Below are 13,597 nucleotides of genomic sequence, written 5' to 3'. Positions count from 1 at the left end.
CTTTGTAGTACCTCAAGCTCTAGCTTCAGCTTGGATGAAGGCAATGCAAGCCCAGGAGGGGACAAGCAACCATGTAGACTTTAGAGGCTGGGCCTCTGGCTCTAGCAGAGCCAGCAGTGCCAGCAGTGCTCTGCTAGCCAACACATAACTTCTCCCTAAGGAGGGTGGACTAGACTGACCCCACTAGCTAAACTCCTCCCTCTCTAAAGAGGGCTGGAACTTCTGGAAGGGAACTAGAAGGTTCCTCTCCAGAGAAACTATCTCTGCTCAGATCTGCTGCGACCCGCTGGTGAACCAGGCACATTACATTTAAACATCAGTTTTGCAAGGAAATTAATACACACATTGCAGGAAATGACATTAAATATCAGAGATGATGCAGGATGCATCAACCAATATAGTAGGGTACAAAGGAGGTGGTAATGCCCACTCTGGGGTATTACACTTTCAATAGTTATGCCCACATTGTGCATCTTTTTTAGTAGTGCCACCTCTGTTAATAAAATAAAAAAATGAAATACTCATCTGGGCATTGCCCGGTGATCGGGGCACATCCTCCACTCCCCAGTAGGCATAATCCACATCGCACTTGTTTAGCTGTGTAGGAGGAGACCACAGGCCGATTCCTGGGCCAGCACTTAGGGCCGGACTGCCCGTCTGGCAATTCTGGCAATGCCAGATAGGCCACTGCCGGAAAGGGCAGTCTGCTCGAGAGGTGTCACTAGGCCAAACATTCAGTGCTTGGCCCTTGCCCAGGGCACCGAGCATAGTGGCCACTACAGATACAATTGTATAGCTATTCTCAGAATGGCAATAAAGTTGCATAATATGGTTGGGCACAAGAGGCAGCTTAGGCTACAGCCAGAAAGGGCCTGCTTTTCGGATGGAAACCTGAAGAGGGAGTCAGGTGAGTATTTTTTTTTTCCTGTCACTTTGAGGGAACATTCTACTGGAGCTTTGCCCTGTAGAAGGGTACTACAGGGAGACATTAAAAGTACTGGGGCACTACAGTGGGCATTATAACTACTGGGAGAACTACAGGGTACATAACAATTACAGGGGAGCAACCGGATGCATTATAAATCTTGAGGTCACTATAGAGGGCATGATTACTCAGGAACTACAAAGGACATTATAACTACTTAGGGTACTATAGAGGGGCCTTTATTACTACTGGATCACTATAGAAAGGCATTATTACTACAGAGGGCACTACTGAGGGGTCTTACTACTACTGAAGGCTCTACAGGGGGCTATATAGAGGGTCTTTTCTACTACTTTAGGGAGTCTTATTAGTACTGGCGGCACTTTAGGGAGGCTTATTAGTACTTGAGGCCTTATTACTAGTGGGAACTATTTAGGGGGTGATGTCACTACTGAAGTCACATTGAGACATTATTACTTCTGGGCATACTGTGGGGGCATTATTATGGAGCAGAATATGAAGGGCACTACTACTAATGAGGGCACTAATAGGGAACATTATGACTTTAGGGGGCACTAATAGTAATGAGGACACTGGAAGAGAATTATAATTGGTGGGACTTTTGGGACCCCTATTAGTATGGGGGGCTATCTGTATGATGCTGTTACATCTTCAGTAGAGAATTTGGAGGCATTGAGATGCATAGTATTGGGCGTAGCAGCAGGATAACAGTGAAAAGTGAGGAATCTAAGATGTCTGCTTGGCAAATGTGCATAGACAAGATATGGCTGAAATAAGTCGTCATAATGGAGAAGATTAAGAAAGAGTAGTTGCATACTCAGAGGAGACATCATTTGATGTAATAGGTATGTAGTGCTGTATACCCCTATATTTTTGGTACTGCTGATTGTAATTTCCATCCAAATATGTCATTAGCACTGGGGTAAGTGGGAGCTGAATATCAGTCCCAGTCCAGCCCTACTCCTCCTACCCAGCCAGCAGAGCCATGTGTGACCCACATTGTACCTGCTGGGTTTACGGGGAGACAGTTGACAGTGGCACATACCTCAGTACTCCTGGGACTGCGGGACAGCCACCAAAATCCGGGGCTGTCCTGCCGGATCCGGGACAGTTGGCAGGTATGTAATAGGCCTGTTGGATCCGAACTCGGCGTCGGTTCCGAGGTACCAGTACCAAATTTTAAAGTTGTTTTGGACTTTAAAAAGCAAATACCGAAGTTATTCAGCGAAGTCTCGTGAGACACCGCGAATCACTAACTTCGCCTCATCGGAGGCCATATATTTTAATGCTGTATGGAGACAGATCTCCATACAGCATTAATCTGAAGTTTTAAGCGAAGCGACTTCGGATCTAGGATCCAAAGCTCGCTTCACTCATCACTACACCTGGGTACCAATACATAATCTAAACCCGACCCACCTAACATATGCCACAAGATGTCTGCCTATGTAGCAGAGGGATCTGGGTGCTTCTGTTGCACCCCCAACACCAGCGGTTCCCTTCAGTTGATAGAATTTTTTTTTTATTGCCAGGAAGAGACAGTCCCTCAGCAAATTAGAATCAGATTGTGATAATGCCGCTCACATGAGTCTCAGCTCTTTTCTCCTTAACTTCCAAGCCAAGCGGAGCAGCTTTCCACTTCCTTTTCTGCCATATAGCATGATAGAACGGAGCTGAGAGATCAGCCTGTGCCTTTCAGGAGGATGATGACTGCCACTGAGGGGTTCAAGGGCTGCAATGGCATGGATAAAACAGCATTCAAGGTAAGCCCCATTACCTCCTACTAGCCAGCTGTATGTGTGTACACCTTCTTCTCTGCTTACTGTTGGTGAATTGAAACAATCGAATTGAATAAAGTATTTTTCTGCAGTATTTTCCACTGTAGAATCAATTTACCATTGAATCGAATAGAGAGATTCTCATACCGGAAATCTGCAACATACTTCACACCAAGAAATCTGCAACAATCTTGCAGATTTTCTGGCAGAATTTTCCGCAAAGTTTGAAGGCACCCTTTAGCTCTATAAAGATTTTGCCACAATCAGATCTCTAAAACAACTATTTAAGAAAGTTGCAGTACTTACAGTGTGTATGTCTCATTGACATAAAATCAGGCAATCCTTTTAATCATTAGATAAAGAAATATTGAGCAGACATCACCATTTTCAAGATCCCTGCTTGCTGTCAGGGAACAGGGACATTCTTGTTTACATTTAGCAACTGAATACAGATTTTGTGCTACACACAGCGGAGGGTTAGTTACAAACCGGATCTGGCATGAAAATCAATGTAAGTCAATAATGGCAGATCCGTGGGGGGGGGAGTTATTAGTGAAAAAAAAAACGGATCCGCATTGACTTACAATTATTTTTATACTGGATCCGATTGGTTCAGTTTCGATTTAATACAACCAGATCCAGCTAAAAGCATGCATCCGGATATTTTAAATGGCACAAATCGGTTTGATTCTGGTTTTGAGATCTTCTGTGGGATCTAAAAACTCTAATGCCACAACGCAAGTGTGAAACTGTTGTATAAAGCTAAAACAAAGGTGGGGCTTTGGTTTCTACGAGTCTGTAGGCTAAGGGTGCCGTACATGGTCAGATTTCTGCATGCAGTTTTGGAAGCCAAAACCAGGAGTGAATTCAAGAAAGAGGAGAAGTCCCGTATACTTTCTCTCCTTTTATGATTTTGGCACTATGTGGCTGCACCCTTAGGCTACGTTCACATGACCGTAAAAAAAAAAACAATCATTGACAGTTTTTCATGGCCATTGTGCATCTATGTGTGCATCTATTTTCTGTCTGTTTGTCCGTTTTTAATGGCCGTTTTTGCATCTGTTTTTCATGGCTGTTTAGCAACCCAAACCTTGCAGTGCCCACAATACACCCCCGCAGTGCCCCCAGCATCTATAATGGTCCCCCTGTAGTGCCCCCAGTGTCTATAGCATAGTAGCCCCAGTATAAATAATGCCCCCACTGTTCCCCTGTATATAACATACCCCCCAATAATACCACCCTGTATATAAAATCCCCGAAATAGTGCCCCAAGTATAAATAAGTCCCCTCATAGTGGCAACCTTATCCACTCTGCACCAGAGAGGAGTGGAACGACATAGCATTAGGTGTGTCAGGTGGTTCCAGTCCCCTCCACTGCAGAGTGAATGTCAGCGCATTCAAGAGGGTGAGTAATTTTATTTTTTTATTTTAACCCTTGAAAGGCACTTTAACCCATTTTAATGGCCTTTAGATGAGTGCATTCCTGTCTATACTGTTGTTAAAAAAAACGGGCCCATTGATTTCAATTGGGGTACATCTGGCTTTGATAACAGCCAAGAATAGGACATGCACTATTTTTTGATACCCGCTATTAACTGGCCGTTAAAAAAAAAAAAAAGGCCATGTGAATATCCCCATAGATTTTGTTTGGTTATAAAAACGACCGTCAAGGCCATTACTAAAACAGACATCACAAGGTCTTCCTTGTGTTTCTGTGTGCTTCCGGGTCTGTGCCTCTGCTCCGTAAAACATAGGACATTTCCTATCATTCACTGCATCTTGTGGATCACTGACCCATTGAAGTCACACGGCCGGTGCCCATGTTTTTCAGACCTGGGGTTTGTGGTCTGTAACATGGGCACAGTGGCACCACGGATGCGATGTGTGCAGTGAATACATAGTATCTGGATAGAATCCTAACCTCATTCATTTCAATGGGTATGTGTACATGAGTGTCCTTTATCACAGATCATCTCTGCTTTCAGGAAAAATCGCAGCATGTTCTGTATTGTGAGTTGACCTGGACCCATAGACACGAATGGGGCTTGTGTGAAAAAATAGAAATCATCTGGATGCAATCCGGACACAATGCATTTTTCGCTGATAGTTGCTAGGAGATGTAGACTGTTGGGGTCCATTCACACGTCCGCAACGTGTTTTGTGGATCCGCGGATCCGCAAAACACGGAGAGCGGCAATGTGCGTTCCGCATTTTGCGAACCGCACATTGCCGGCACGAATAGAATATGCCTGTTCTTGTCCACAATTGCGGACAAGAATAGGACATGTTCTATTTTTTTCAGGAACGGAATTGCGGACCCGGAAGTGTGGGTCCGCAATTCCATGTCCGGGCAGCACATCGTGCTGCCCCTAGAAATGAATGGGTCCGCAATTCCGTTCCGCAAATAGCAGAACGAAATTGCGGACGTGTGAATGGATCCTTATTCAGTTTTTCTTCACACACATGAAATACACATCAAAAACTAATTGCATCCGTGCAAAAAAAAACAAAAAAAAAACACTGAACACAGTCACAGACAAAACTGATTGAATTTGTGTGCAAAACCATCAGTTTTTCCCTGGACAGACCCTGACTCATTCCATATCACTTGTGTGAAACGAAAACTTTTGCAGCTTTTCAATATACTTAACTGTCAGGGAATGGAGGATGTGGCTGTCTTGAACATGTCATGCTCACACACCATCAAAAAGTTATCAAGAGCACAAATCTCTATATCTACCTTTCATGGCCTAGTCTTGCGCACAGCTGATGATTTGTTATGCTGTATCAGTATAGAAATCTTCAATGATGTGCAGAAAGCCACAAGAACCAGATGGAAGCGGTAGTAGCTCAGTGGTTGTACCCACAAATCACAGTGTCAATTCTCACACTGGCACTTTAGATCCCCTGCTTTTGATGTGTTTGCAACTGGATACATTTGTCCAGTTGCCTGGTCTGTTCCCCTCTCCAGTAGGCATACATGACTGATGTAAACGGTTTTGAATGGTCTGACGTGACACTTGGATGCCTCTTGCCACCATTAAATATGCCTGGATATGCGAGGTATTCATCATTCGGTTCCGCAGGACACTGTTCACAATGAAGAAGTCATCAGTGTGGGATGTGGCCAAAGGACGTCCACTTCTATGCCTTACTTACTCTTTCAGTCTCTCTGTATGGCCTCTTTCACACTGGCGGGCCCCAAATACACGGGTGCCGTTCCGTGGGCATTCCGCATCACGGATGCGGACCCATTCACTTGAATGGGTCCGCAAATGCGGAATGGTGCAGAACGGAACCACGGAACGGAACCCTACGGAAGCACTACGGAGTCCTTCCGTGGGGTTCCGTCCCGTACTTCCGTTCCGCAAAAAGATAGAACATGTTTTTGCGCAACGGCCGGATCGCGGACCCATTCAAGTGAATGGATCCGCTGCGGCTGCCCCACGGACTGTGCTCGTGCATTGCGGCCCGTAGCACGACCATGGGCCGCACACGCCAGTGTGAAAGAGGCCTATCTCTGTTGTTTCTCTGTTGCAACCTGCTGATGACACTCTGACAATCTAAGCTCAGTGGCCACTTCCATCTGAGAACATCCTGCTTGAAGCCTCGCAATGGCGAGGTACTGCTGATCAATTGTTAGGTGTCGTCTTGATCTCATGATGTCAAAATGTAAACAGCATGAGGATGGGGACTGTTTAATAGTGTTGAGCACGAATATTTGAATAGCGAATTTTTATCGCGAATATCGCCACTTGGAGAATTCGCAAATATTTAGAATATAGTGCTATATATTCGTTATATCGAATATTCGTCATTTTCTTCCATCTGAACACATGATTCCTCTCTGCTTCTTGATTGTGGGCCAATGAGAAGGAAGCAATGTCAAGTTCACAATACTTAGTGCACCAATCAGTAATCTGTAGTCATACCTGCTAAAATGTGAAGTTGCACGTCTATCTGCATATAAAGCTATTCTATTGTTCTGCCGTGCCAACCATTTTCTCCAGTCTCAGGAAACTTATACCAGCTCGAAAAATGTAGCCAAAGTGACCTACGCCTGTATTTCGCGTTACGAATTCGCATTATGTGATTTTTTCATTGCCGATTTATCGCATTTAATAAAATAATCTTGAAATTCGCAAATATTCTACAAACTATTAGTGAAGTATCACAAATTCGAATATAGCCCCTGCAGCTAATCACTACTGTTTAAAGGGATTCTGTCACCTCGTCTTAGCTTATAGAGCTGTGGACATGCACGGCTAGATCGCCGCTAGCATGTCTGCAATATACCTGTCCCATGAAGCGGTGTCCTTTTATTGTGCTTAAAAAATGATTTTAGAGATATGTAAATGAGCCTGGTAAGGTGCCCAAGGGGGTTTACTAACCTTCTTCGTGCCCAGCACCGCCTGCGTCCTCCGAATATCCTCCTTTCTTCACAGTTAGATTGCCGTAATCTCGCGATGCGCGAGCTCGTGCATGCGCAGTTCCTTCCCTGAGGCTGATGCCAGCACAGGGAAGGAACACTATACCGTCACTGCGCATGAGCGAGCTCGCGCATCGCGAGATTACGGCAATCTAACTGTGAAGAAAGGAGAAGATTCGGAGGACGCAGGCGGTGCTGTGCTCCTTCACAGGGGGGCATGGCTGGGCACGAAGAAGGTTAGTACAGCCCCTTGGGCTCCTTACCAGGCTCATTTACATATCTCTAAAATCATTTTTTAAGCACAATAAAAGGACACCGCTTTATGGGACAGGTATATTGCGGACATGCTAGCGGCGATCTAGCCATGCATGTCCGCATCTCTATAAGCTAAAATGAGGTGACAGAATCCCTTTAAATACCAATTTTAACTGAACCAATTTAGTGGGTGATTCAAGGATCAAATACCTTGTTCTGTCTTCATACACGTTCACAGAGTTTGCAGTCTGACATTCAGTATAAACCATTCCTGCCTTACAAATAAGAGGACTGTTTTCTGTAGTCTAATTTGTTTATTGGTCAGCAGGATTGTGAATTGTTAAAACTACAGGAATACAAATGGCTTGTGTAAGTAAAACATAGAATAGCATGTACAGTAAAACATTGACAGAGAAAGCAGATGTCCAAAATGGCTGCCTATACATAGAACTGCATGTCTAGCTAACAGAAATAACTCCCTGAGTGACACTTATACCTAGCTAAACAGCTCTGCATAACATGTCCCTGAAACAAGGTAAATCTCACTCACCAGATATACTTACACAAAGATGGTGGAGTTTAAGAAGGAGAACTGCATGGAACAGCTCTGCTGATGTCCTGTAGTCTGTATGTAGACTGAAGACTGGGCTTCTCCTTCCCAGAATGCCTTGCACTACCCACAATGCCTAGCACCTCCCACAAAGCAATACTCTTTATTAACAAGGTACAATGCATTTTTACCACCGCTAGATGGTGCTGTTACCTAACTAATAACTACAGGAATACAGAAATTGCAGCAGAATGAGTTAGAAATTAAATCGACGTGAACTGAAATGAATCTCTCTCTGCTGGAGGCAGAACACTCTCCATCTGGCATCAACGGACACCACTATTTCCTTCTTTCTTAGCCACCCATTTTGGTCAATGGTGGGATCAAGCTTCTTCAAAGCGCTATCTTTAGAGACTGTTTTGCCTTTGCTGAGGTAGTCTATTTCCTTAGCATGACATTCACGTTGTATTGTGCAAATTATTATGTTCTTGGACCTTTCCAGATTAGGAGCGGTAGAGGTATGTTTGCAGTGATGCCAGCCTTTGCAGGGCTTCTGGCTCACAGGTAATGTCTGAGCTGTATGGACTACACAGGCTATAGAACAAAAGAGCAACATCCAGGTGGAGAACCTGTTGAAACGATGGGATTTGCGTTGGTGGTTCGAAGTCACTGTGTATAGAGCAGATACTTATGGTCGGATTTCTTCATTGGCATCTGGGTCTACCAATTTGAATGTGTCGGATCCGATGTTGCAAGTCATTGAACGGTACAGGAATGCAGGACCGATAAACCATGTTGTGTCCTTAAGGTGGCTTGGTGCGACAGACCTAGTTGCGTGGTCCGCAGGATTATTCTGTGTGGGCGCATAGTGCCACTGTTTAGGACAAGTGGATCTCCTGATCCTTAGCACCCGATTGCAGACGTAGACATAAAAACGTCTGGTTTCGTTGCAGATATATCCTAGTTATAAGTTCAGCCAACTCCACTGCAAGCACCACAGTGCAGAGCTCCTGTCTGGGAATCGTGTGTTCGCGGAGTGGCGCCAGTTTGGTCCGGCTCATGAAAAATCCTATATGGCATTGTTCTATGACATCAATGGTCTTTAGGTATTCTACAGCAGTAATCTCCTTGACTGAAGCATCGCAAAAGACATACAGTTCTTGCATCCCGACTTCAGTAGAAGGCACGGAAGCATATGGTCGCGCCACATGAAGGCTGGTCAAAGCTTCGAGAGACTTCTTCCAACCTGTCTACAGGTCATTTTTCTCCATGCAAAGTGGATCATCCCAATCAAAAGTCTCTTTGTGGGGAAGTCCCTTTGCATCATTTTACCTTGGATGGTAACAGGTGATATATAACCCAGAGGATCATATAAGCTGTTTATGGTGGACAGATCTCCTCTGCGTGTGAAGGGCTTTTCTTCCTTGCTGATTTGGAAGGTGAATGTGTCTGCCTTTAAATCCCAGAGCAAACCGAGGCTCCGCTGCATGGGAAGGGAGTCGGTGCTAAGATCCATGTCCTTGTATGGTCTTGGGGTGAGAAGGCATCCATTAACTCACGGCTGTTGGAGGCGATTTTGTATAACCTCAAATTATCTAGAGCGAGTATCTCTTGAGCCCTTTTTAGGAGACTGATTGCAGTATCGTTCGTGTGTGTGGATTTCAAGCAGTCGTCCACTTAGAAATCTTTTTCCACAAAGGATCTGACATCTGACCCATACTTTCCTTCACCCTCTCGGGCTGAGTGTCTGAGACCGTAGATAGCGACTGCAGGGGAAGGACTGTTTCCAAAGATGTGCACTCTCATTCGGTACTCTACAATGTCTTCATTGAGGTCGTTGTTGCGGTACCAGAAGAACCTCAAGTAGTTTCTATGTTCTTCCTTTACGAGGAAGCAGTGGAACATCTGTTGTATGTCAGCCATAAATACTACGGAATCTCTGCGGAAGCGTAGAAGTACCTCTAGAAGTCTGTTGTCTCGACCAGACAGTAAGACATCATTGAGCGAAACGCCTTCGCACCTGGTGCTCAAATAGAATACTACTCTTATCTGCCCTGGATTTTTAGGATGATACATGCCAAACAGGGCCGGGCCGACACAGAGGCTGGGGAGGCTCCAGCCTCAGGGCGCAGCTTGGGCTGGGCGGAAAAATAAACCTTTTTTTTTTTAATCTCTTACTTGTCAGCAGCGCAGCGCTGCCGGGCGCCCTCCCCAGCCAGTCTTCACTCTAAGCTGCGCTTGTGTTAAGCCACAGATAGGAGCAGGAGGCTGCTGATTGGCCAGTATCAGCTAGCTGCCCTGCCATTGGTCCATCCTTTCACACCCCCTTCTCTCTGGAGCTGAACACAGCAGGAGGCAGGCGTTCTCACAGTGGATCATGTGACCATGAAGGAGCATGTGACCAGTGACGTCACAGACCTCCTTCTAACAAATCCATTCCAGGCAGCATCTACCCAGCATGTAAGGCAGGACTCTGCTGAGCAAAGACCATGTGCCCAGGTGAGGTGACCACAGAAGTGCCCTGGCATCTGTCTGCTGCTGGAAGCTCAATGTGGAGCTTTATGAATGTAAAAATTAATACCCAAGAGGCTAAACAAAACCCTGCTTGTCTGCTTCTGACCCTAATCTTAACACATAACGTTCATTTGATTGCAATTTACTCTAACACCTAAAGGGATTTGTTTAAAGCCTGCTGTTTCTCTAGATGACCTTATGTTGATAGTAGTGTTAATAGAGTCTCAAAGGTCTGTAAAAATAGGGTAACTGCTTTTATAGACCCTTGAGACTCTATTAACACTACTATAAATATAAGGTCACCTAGAGAAAGAGCAAGTTTTTAAAATTATTTTTTTCCTTTAGGTGTTAAAACATAACTTATTTGATTGCTTGAACACCTAAAGGAAAACAAATTAAAAACCTGCTGTTTCTCAAGATGACCTTATGTCGATAGCAGTGGTAATAGAGTCTGAAAGGTCTATAGAAGCAGTTACCCTATTTTTACAGACCTTTGAGGCTCTATTAACACTACTGTCAACATAAGGTCATCTAGAGACACAGCAGGTTTTTAAAATGATTTTTCCTTTAGGTGTTACAGCAATCAAATGAAAGTTATGTTTTAACACCTAAAGGAAAAACATAATTAAAAAAACCTGCTGTTTCTCAAAATGACCTGATGTTGATAGTAGTGTTAATAGAGTCTCAAAGGTTTGTAAAAATAGTGTGCCTGCTTCTATAGACCTTTGAGACTCTATTACCATGACTTTTAGCATAAGATCATCTGGAGAAACATCCGTTTTTTTAAATTATTATTATTTTCTTTAGGTGTTAGAGCAATCAAATGGAGGGGGAGAAATGTGACATGGGTGAGGATGGGGTTACATGATGGGCCGGAGACAATGTCTGTAGCCTGCCTGTGCCATGGACGGGGAGAAATATGACATGGAGGGCTGATGGCTGACATGGGGGTCTGATCTGAGGCATTGGGGCTGTGCCTGTGAGCTGAGGTCTAATTAACATTGGTGGTCTGATGGCTGACCTGACCTGAGGTGGAATGAAAAATATTGTTTCCTATTATCCTCCTCTAAAACCTAGGTGAGTCTTGGGGTGGGTTGGGGTGCGAGATCATTAATAACAAACATACATATTTAAATGGTGTGGGGGGGGGGGCTTGACTTGAGTCATCTACTGATCAGTGATCATCAGAGCATTAGAGCTGCAGGAATAAATAACATCTAAATGTCTGGTGGGGTAGATGGGGGGGGGGGCGCACTTGGGCAGCTCAGCCTCTGTTGGTGGTGGACCTTGTCCCAGCCCTAATGCCAAATATGGGTAAGTACTGTAACAATGGAAAAATGGGCGAGCACTCATACACTTGGCAACCAAATTGACATATGCAGAAAATATTTATTGTTAAATCCCCATAAAATTGTAATAAAAATAATAAAAACAGTGTATTATAGCAATGACATACAAAAACTACAATCACAAACTATAGTACATATAATAGTATAGTCGATATTGTATTGAATGCTAAAATATATGATAATAAAATATTCGATACTAGTCTATAGTCAATAAATTCACTGATATAAATCACACACCAAAAACTTCAAGTATTGTCCAGGTCTTATATATGCTGTTATTGTGAAGGGGGAGGTAATTCCTCTGTGTATATATCTCAGATTGGGAAAATAAGTGTCACTTTAAATATTGTAGGTGTATTTCCCCTGGGAGCGTAGTGTATTCATAAAATGTCCACGGGAATCCTGATAATATTGGAATAAAAAGTCTCTTATGGTAAAAGTCGAGGTAAACTTTAAATCGGTATTTGGCTTACCATCTGGTGTCTGCTGTCTCCCTGGTGCTTGAGTGGAGCTTTAAATGTCTGCCGGCTTATTTGATCGCTCCTTCCAACAAGCTGGTTCAAATTTCGCGGGAGTTCGAAAGATCGCGGGAGTTGACACTCTGTTCCGCAATTTCCTTCGGTACAGCTTTTCGACGATAAAAGTAGTTGTTCCTTTACTGTAAAGATTTTTTTTTTCTCTGTATGGCCATACAGTTTTATCGGAGGCTTCTCAATACAGGTACATCACTTGTTTCACCATACACGTTTCGGGTAGATTTGCTCTCCCTTCCTCAGTGGTCAAGTGTCTGCCTGACTTGCCTCCATTTTTATCCATTCCTTAATTACTTCCCAACTCTCAAACACCTGCTGTTCATGCTGTTCCCAATTGGTCAGGAAATCCTCCCACATAATCAGGGGATAATTCTATACAGCATTGAAATTTTTATTTTTTTTTTCTACTTGCAGTTTCCATGCGTTTTTTGGGGGACACATGCGTTTTTTTGCCCAGATGTCCCAATTGGTGTGATATACTGGTGTATGAAATATAAACTTAATATCTAATTGCTAACACTTATAAAATCACATTTTAATGATAAAATATTATTAAACAAATTATTTAGATTAAAATCCGGATATAAAACTATAAATACTCCCCAACATTTATAATGGATTTGAGGAATCTTGAAAGTTGGAGATTTATAGGATTCTTGAAATTTGATAAAATTCTTGGAATTTGATAGAGAAGGAAGGGTGGGTATCTAGGAGCCAAGGACACGTCGCAGCGCCGATAAACGGCCTAGTATGCGACGTGCCGTCGGCCACAAGACACCCAACCTACATGAATCCAAAAATCTCCAACTCCGAATTAAGACCTTTCGGTTGTAGAGATCCAAATTCATAAATGCGCCTGGATTCTATCCTAGACATCTGTCTAATAAAATCACCGCCTCTCCAGTGTTTCTCCACCTTCTCCAGTGCCACAAACATCAGACTGGATGGATCCTGGTTGTGTACGTCTTTATAATGTTTTGATAGTAACATAGTAGTAACATAGTACATAAGGCCGAAAAAAGACATTTGTCCATCCAGTTCGGCCTGTCATCCTACAAGTTGATCCAGAGGAAGGCAAAAAAACCCTGTGAGGTAGAAGCCAATTTTCCTCACTTTAGGGGAATAAAAAATTCCTTCCCGACTCCAATCAGGCAATCAGAATAACTCCCTGGATCAACGACCCCTCTCTAGTAGCTATAGCCTGTAATATTATTACACTCCAGAAATACATCCAGGCCCCTCT

General features: G+C 43.7%; 1 protein-coding gene across 1 annotated transcript in view; it reads left to right on the top strand.

Annotated features, from left to right (window-relative positions):
• Positions 1 to 2,609: 2,609 nt before the first annotated feature.
• LOC121005501 (solute carrier family 23 member 2-like) overlaps positions 2,610 to 13,597 on the top strand; it is a 212,986-nt gene continuing 201,998 nt past the window's right edge. Inside the window, exon 1 of the mRNA XM_040438271.1 lies at positions 2,610 to 2,709. Coding sequence (XP_040294205.1) covers positions 2,650 to 2,709 — 60 coding nt within the window. The 5' untranslated portion in view covers positions 2,610 to 2,649. The remainder of the gene's footprint in view (positions 2,710 to 13,597) is intronic.

Source organism: Bufo bufo, chromosome 1, assembly GCF_905171765.1.
Source record: "Bufo bufo chromosome 1, aBufBuf1.1, whole genome shotgun sequence".
Taxonomy (NCBI): Eukaryota; Metazoa; Chordata; class Amphibia; order Anura; family Bufonidae; genus Bufo; species Bufo bufo.
Note: the sequence above shows the minus strand (reverse complement) of the source record. Positions and strands in the feature narration are given on the sequence as shown.